The 7,601-nt window shown below is 52.7% G+C and overlaps 1 protein-coding gene across 1 annotated transcript; it reads left to right on the top strand.

Moving 5' to 3' along the window:
- Positions 1 to 698: 698 nt before the first annotated feature.
- LEFTY2 (left-right determination factor 2) lies at positions 699 to 5,240 on the top strand. The gene is made up of 4 exons (XM_053604058.1): positions 699 to 1,334; positions 2,827 to 3,064; positions 3,222 to 3,464; positions 4,057 to 5,240. The coding sequence occupies exons 1-4, from the start codon at positions 1,085 to 1,087 to the stop codon at positions 4,418 to 4,420; spliced, it is 1,095 nt and encodes a 364-aa protein (XP_053460033.1). The 5' UTR covers positions 699 to 1,084; the 3' UTR covers positions 4,421 to 5,240.
- The last annotated feature ends 2,361 nt before the right edge of the window (positions 5,241 to 7,601 follow it).

The following is a 7,601-nucleotide window of genomic DNA, read 5'->3' as shown; positions in this document are numbered from 1 at the left end:
TGTCTGAAAGTGACCTGAGCTCAAGCTGAGCACTGGTCATACCCCCTAGCCAGCTCACAGGGCACAGCATGCCCCAGAATGGCTCTGCTATCTGAAGGGGCAACTCTCACTCTCCAGTCTTGTGATTGCAAAGACAGTTGCAGAAGTTCTTTCCTGTCACTGCCAAAGAGAATCCAGCTGACATATTTTTGTCCTGAGAGCATCCAGCTTTCTCTGTCATACGGGAAGGCAAGGACTGATCTAACCTTCAGGGCCCCATGGGGTGGGGGCTATGCAATAACTGAAAGATGGAGGAAGATGACTGAGGAGCTTTTGGGAAATTGGCCAGGACTGGCAGGAATACAGAATACTTTCCCTCCACCCTTCTTGATGAAGAAACCTAGGCCCAGGTCAGCCTCCAGGAGATTTGAAGACATTTAAGGGGTGGGCACCTGTAATCCTAGCACTCTCAGAGGCCTAGGCAGGTGGATTGCCTGAACTCAGGAGTTTGAGACCAGCCCGAGCAGGAGAAAGACCCCCATCTCTAAAAATAGCCGGGCATTGTGGTGGGCACTGATAGTCCCAGCTACTCAGGAGGCTGAGGCAAGAGAATCACTCGAGCCAAGAAGTTTGAGGTTGCTGTGAGCTGTGATGCCACGTACTCTACCGGGGGGTGGGGGGGGTGGGGGGTGACAAAGTGAAACTCTTGTCTCAAAAAAAAAAGACATTTAAGCCCCAGGCTAAGGGAACTGCCCTTTTCACAGAATAGCCTCACTTTTTCAAGAGCAGGGAAATTCAACATGCATTAAAAATATTGTTGAGCTGCCCAGACAGCACAGCCAGAGGCCCTCCGGGCCCTGTGTGGCATCCAGACGGCCCTGCCCTTTCTAGACAACCCCCTCCTCAGGGCTCAGGGCCCTGTCTGGCTGCTGAGCTCCCAGGAGGTCTGAGGGGTGTGACTTCCCTCCCTGCCCCCTCCCACTACCCCAGACCAGCCTAGGGCCTGCTATAAAGCTGGCCCAGCCCTGGCTCTCAGCACACCCAGCTGGGCCTGAGACCCTCCAGGAACCTTCACAAGGAACACACCCACTCTGCTCTCCCTGCCATGTGCCCCCTGTGGCTCTGCTGGGCACTCTGGGTGCTATCCCTGGCTGGCCCCGGGGCACCCCTGACTGAGGAGCAGCTCCTGAGCAGCCTGTTGCAGCAGCTGCACCTCAGCGAGGTGCCCAGGCTGGACAAGGTGGATGTAGGGGAGCTGGCCATCCCTGCCCACGTGAGGGCCCAGTATGTGGCCCTGTTGCAGCGCAGCCATGGGGACCGCTCCCGAGGGAAGAGGTTCAGCCAGAACTTCCGAGGTGAGGCACTTGGCCCTGCTGCACCCTGACCCTGGGGTGGGGGCAGGCTGGATGTACCCACTCTGGTGGGGCTCTGTGGGAGGCCATGGGGGGCCACCGTCCAAGGGCCAGTGAGGAGGGGCTAAGGCATGGGAGAAGAGGAGGGCAGAGGAGAGAAAGCAGGGCCAGTGGGAGGCCGGGCCTGGCAGGACCTCAGAGAGGGCTGTGGTGCAGTCAGGACTTCCTGGGGTCTGTTTCCACATGGCCACTCTGGTCTGTGCCTGACCTTGAGCAAATGGCTTTAACATCTTCTCTCAACTGTGTGCTCATCTAGAACCGGGGCATGACTATGTCTTACCTGTCTCCCAGCAATGCGAACATTAAAGCGAGTCATTGTGGATAGAAATGAATAAAGTTTACCACCCAATTAATATTCATCTGTCAGGGATGCTGCTGGAGCCTCTCACCTCCCTAGGGCTGGGAGCCACCTCCTCAGGCCCTGCGGGGTGTCTGGGGAGATGAGGATACTGGTCCTGAACAGGCAGCAGAGGTGACTGTTGTTAGCAATGTGGCTGGACGCTGGGTGACCATGCTGCCACCCTGAAGCCTCTGATGTTAAGGACATGTTGACTGGTGCCTCAGGAGGGTGTGCCGCTGGTCCCTGCCATTTTCCTCGGCCCTGCAAAAGTTGTTTATAGGCAGCTAGCTCCTGTTCCTCCTTTGGGGAATGTTTCACCAGACGTGAGCTCTCTCACTAAAGAGAGGAATAAAGCAAGTGCAGGGCTCTTCTTCTGCCCCTTAGAAAAGTGCAGTCCAGCTGGTGACCACAACTGGTGACCACAATGGAGACCTCCCACTCTCATTCCCGCTCCTGGTTTGGTCCCCTTTGCCTAAAGAAGGCTGCACCGGGCCGGGTGCAGTGGCTCACTGCCTGTAATCCTAGCACTCTGGGAGGCCGAGGAGGGTGGATTGCCTGAACTCACAGGTTCAAGACCAGCCTGAGCCAGAGCGAGACCTCCTCTCTAAAACTAGCTGGGTGTTGTGGTGAGTGCTTATAGTCCCAGCTACTTGGGAGGCTGAGGCAAGAGAATCGCTTGAGCTCAAGAGTTAAGAGGTAGCCTTGAGCTATGACACCCTAGCATGCCACTGAGGGTGACAAAGTGAGACTGTCTCAAAAAAAAAAGAAAAGGGAAGGCTGCACTGCTTCACACTTGAAGCCCTTGTCCTTTGCACAGGATCCTAAAGCTGACCCTTCCAACTGAGCTTGGAGGTTGCTAGTAAACAAGCCCTAAATCCATGTAATTTTTCTGGGGTACTGTGCCTAAGGGCAACCTATTTTTTTTCTTATTAGGGGATAGAGATGGTCTCTTTCTTGGCCTAGCCACTTCCCAGCCCCCAAATTCTCCCTGTGTATTATTGGGGAAATCTTGGTCATGGGCCCTGGGTCCCGCCACCTCAGAGGTCCTATCTACGGTATCCTGAGAGGCCCTGGTGACCTTGCTTTTGTCCGTAGAGGTGGCCGGCAGGCTCCTGGTGTCCGAGGCCAACACGCACCTGCTGGTGTTCAGCATGGAGCAGCGGCTGCCACCCCACAGCGAGCTGGTGCAGGCCGTGCTGCGGCTCTTCCAAGAGCCGGTCCCCACGGCCGCACTGCACAGGCTGTCCCCGCGCAGCACCCGTGCCCGGGTCACCGTCAAGTGGCTACGCGTCCGCGACGATGGCTCCAACCGCACCTCCCTCATCGACTCCAGGTGGGGGTGGTGGCTGGGGGTGGCGGGGAAGACAGGGTTGCTGGGCCCAGCGCGGGGCGCGGGGAGCGGGAGGGAAGGCGCGGCGGGGCCCTGGGGACAGCCGGTCCCAGTCCCCGCCCCCCACGAGCTGTGTCTCCGCGGTGGCATCGCGTCTCAGGCTGGTGTGGGTCCACGAGAGCGGCTGGAAGACCTTCGACGTGACCGAGGCCGTGAACTTCTGGCAGCAGCTGAGCCGGCCCCGGCAGCCGCTGCTGCTGCAGGTGTCGGTGCAGAGGGAGCCCCTGGGCCCGCAGGCCTCTGGCACCCACAGGCTGGTGAGCTTCGCCGGGCAGGGGGCGCTGGGCGCCGGGCACGGTGAGCCCCAGTTGGAGCTGCACACCCTGGACCTCAAGGACTACGGGTAAGTGCTGAGGGCCAAACTGATGTGCCCGAATAAAGAGACAAATAGGCAAAGTTAACTTGAAATGGCTAACTTTTCAGGCTGCTGTGGGAATCATTCTAATGAGACATGTCTATAATTCTTCCTTTGGGCCAGGCTGGGTGGCTCACGCCTGTAATCCCAGCACTCTGGGAGGCCGAGGTGGGTGGCTCGCTTGAGCTCATGAGTTCGAGACCAGCCTGAGCAAGAGTGAGACCCTATTTCTAAAAAACTAGCCGGGCTTGTGGCAGGGGACCATCATCCCAGCTACTTGGGAGGCTGAGGCAAGAGAATCGCTTGAGCCCAAGAGTTGGAGGTTGCCGTGAGCTGTGAGGCCAGGGGCGACAAAGTGAGACTCTGTCTCTAAAAAAATAAAAAATAAAAAATTCTTCCTTTGGCTCTAAGGAGGGCCTGGATAAGATTCAGTTATTAATTTGTTTTAGTTATTTCTAGCTACCCATGCCATATCCCGAACATTATTGAACATAATGAGAGATGGCTCATAAATCTCCTTCCCACATGCCCTGATCTCAGCCCTCCCAGCTGACCTCTGACCCTGTCCTTGCCCACACAGAGCTCAGGGGGATTGTGACCCTGACATGCCAGTGACCGAGAGCACACGCTGCTGCCGCCAGGAGATGTACATTGACCTGCAGGGGATGAAGTGGGCTGAGCACTGGGTCCTGGAGCCCCCAGGCTTCCTGGCCTTCGAGTGTGTGGGCACCTGCCAGCAGCTCCCAGAGCCCCTGACATCCAAGTGGCCATTTCTGGGGCCGCGACAGTGCATCCCCTCGGAGGTGGCCTCGCTGCCTGTGATCGTCAGCATCAGAGAGGGAGACAGGACCAGGCCCCAGGTGGTCAGCCTGCCCAACATGAGGGTGCAGAAGTGCGATTGTGCCTCGGATGGGGCACCCGTGCCAAGGAGGCTGGAGCCATAGGTGCCCAGTGCAGCCACTGAGGCTGCTGACTAGACAACAGGCACAGAAGTAGGTCTTAATGTAGGTCTTACTTTGTACTTAGCAAGTGACCCCTGGCCCAACTTACTGCTCCTATATTACCTTTGCACCGTGTTCTTCCATTTTCTGTCCTCATTCATCACCCACCCCAAGCACTTATGTGAGTGGATAATGCAGCTTGGATGCTGAGCTCCAATAGGAATCCTGGCCTACTTATTACAGTGTATAGCTGAACAATATGGTCTCTGCACATTCTCCACTGAGTATGCAACAAAGCCCTGTGAGGAGAACTGGGGAAATAGAACTGATTTACATGATGAGTTAAAACTAAACTAAAAATTCCCTATTTCCTCTAGATGGAGAGGATGTCTAAAATGGAACTCTCATTTCCTTGAATACTGACCTGTTCTGAAGTTTTAGAAACATAACCTAGGTCCCTGTTCCCCAGAGAGGGTACTAGGAGGGAGGGTGAAGGGCTTCAGACTTGGGGGAGTGGATAGGGAATCAGACACCTCGTATGTGATGGGGCCATAAACTAGGACCTCCAACAAATGCAAAAACCTTTGAGTCGCCATTGCCTCTTAAAGAGGAGGAGCTGGGCTTCAGCCCTAAGATCTCATTACCCCAGGAATCAGATAGCACCTGGCCTGACTTGCTCTACTGGAGACCGAGCCTTGTTTGCATATATTTACATTATTTCCCCCACTGTTTTAGAGAATTTAACCCCAGAAACCTTGTGTATTTACGTGCTTTTTTGTAATCTAGCAAATACAATGCAATGTAGATAATAAAATAAAAGTGATGTTTCCCTCTGTGTCTCTGTATTTGATTTCTGATACTCTTTACATAGGAGAGAGGGAGCAATAATTGGGAATGGGGGCAACATAATGCTCTGAAGAAAGGACCTGCAACTTCTAGGGGGTGCTGAAGACTGCAATAACGAAATTTAGATTAGACTTTCGTTTATGATGTTTGTATTTTTCCACACAACTCTCATTCCAAAACTAGCATCACATAACCAGGTGTTGTGGCAGGCACCTGTAGTCCCAGCTACTTGGGAGGCTGAGGCAAGAGAATCTCTTAAGCCCAAGAGTTTGAGTTTGCTGTGAGCTGTGACGCCATGGCATTCTACTGAGGGTGACATAGTGAGAGTCTGTCTCAAAACCCCTAAAAACAAAAATAGCATCATGAACAATCATTCATTTATGCTTCCTTTTTTTTTCTTTAAACACTTTCATTCTGTTGCCCTAGGCTAGAGTACCATAATGTCACCCTAGTTCATAGCAACTTCAGACTCCTGGCTTCAAGTGATCCTCCTGCCTCACACTCCCCAGTAGCTGGGACTACAGGCACCCACCAAGATGCTTGGCTAATTTTTCTATTTTTAGTAGAGACAGAGTCTCACTGTTGCTCAGGCTGGTCTTGAAGTCCTGAGCTCAAGTGAGCCTCCTGCCTTGGCCTCCCAGAGTGCTTAGGATTACAGGTGAAAGCCACCATGCCTGGCCTTTGCCTCCCTTTTTTTTTTTTTTTTTTGTGATTTTTTTTTTGGCCGGGGCTGGGTTTGAACCCGCCACCTCCAGCATATGGGACTGGCGCCCTACTCCCTGAGCCACAGGCGCCGCCCCTTTGCCTCTTTAGAAAGGACTTTAGACTGGGTGCAGTGGCTCACATCTGTAATCCCAGCATTTGGGAGGCCAGGGCTCACAGGTTCGAGACCAGCCTGAACCAGAGCAAGTCTAAAAATAGCCAGACAATGGCGAGCACCTGTAGTCCCAGCTACTTGGGAGGCTGAGGTAAGGGAATTGCGTGAGCCCTAAAGTTTGAGGTTGCTGTGAGTGGTGATGCCACAGCTCTATTAAGGGTGACAAGTGAGACTGTCTCAAAATAAACGAAAGCAAAGTGATGTTGTAGCAGCCCGTGTCACTCACGTGTTTGTGATGATGTTGGTGTAAACCAACCTACTGCACTGCCAGTATAATGCATGCAATTATGTTCAGTACATGATACTTGATAAATGATAAGTGACTGTTATTGTTTTATATATTTACTATACTACATTTTTACTCATTATTTAGAGTGTATGCCTACTTTAAAATAAAACAAAAGTTGGCTCAGTGCCTGTTGCTCAGTGGTTAGGACTCTGGCCACATACACCAGGGCTGGCAGGTTCGAATCAGTTCCGAGCCTGCTGAACAACGACTACTACAACAAAAAAAACAGCTGGGCATTGTGCCAAGTGCCTATAGTCTCAGCTACTTGGGAAGCAGAGGCAAGAGAATTGCTTAAGCCCAAGAGTTGGAGGTTGCTGTGAGCTATGACGCCATAGCACTCTATTGAGGGCAACATAGTGAGACTATCTCAAAGAAAAAAAAAGTTAACTGTAAAATAGCTTCAGGGTAGTCCTTCAGAAGGAATTGCAGAAGAAGAAGAAGGCATTATTATAGAGACGAGAGCTCCATGCACATTATTGCTCCTGAAGACCTGCCAGGGTGACAAGACATGGAGGTGGAAGGCAGTAATATTCATAACCTTGACCCTGTGTAGGCCTAAATTGTTTTCTTGTTTTTCTTTTTTTGAGACAGAGCCTCAAGCTGTCACCCTGGGTAGAGTGCTGTGGCATCACAGCTCACAGTGACCTCCAACTCCTGGGCTCAAGTGATTCTCCTGCCTCCACCTCCCAAGCAGCTGGGAGTAGAGGCACCTGCCGCAACGCCCAGCTATTTTTTGGTTGCAGCCATCATTGTTGTTTGGGAGGCCCAGGCTGGCTTGGAACCCACCAGCTCAGGTGTATGTGGCTGGCGCCTTAGCTGCTTGAGCCACAGGCGCCGAGCCATGTAGGCTTAAGTTAATAGGTGTGTTTGTGCCTCAGTTTTTAACAAAAAATTTTATTCTTTTTTTTTTTTTTTTTGCCAGGGCTGGGTTTGAACCCGCCACCTCCGGCATATGGGACCAGCGCCCTACTCCTTGAGCCACAGGCGCCACCCTAACAAAAAATTTTAAAAGAACAAAAGTTTTAGCTCGATGCCTGTGGCTCAAGCAGCTAAGGTGCCAGCCACATACATCTGAGCTGGCGGGTTTGAATCCAGCCCGGGCCCACCAAACAAACAATGACGGCTGCAACCAAAAAATAGCCGGGCATTGTGGCAGGTGCCTGAAGTCCCAG

The sequence above is a fragment of the Nycticebus coucang genome, chromosome 10 (genome assembly GCF_027406575.1).
Source record: "Nycticebus coucang isolate mNycCou1 chromosome 10, mNycCou1.pri, whole genome shotgun sequence".
Lineage (NCBI taxonomy): Eukaryota > Metazoa > Chordata > Mammalia > Primates > Lorisidae > Nycticebus > Nycticebus coucang.
The sequence above is the reverse complement of the archived record's forward strand: the minus strand, read 5'-3'. Positions and strand labels throughout refer to the sequence as shown.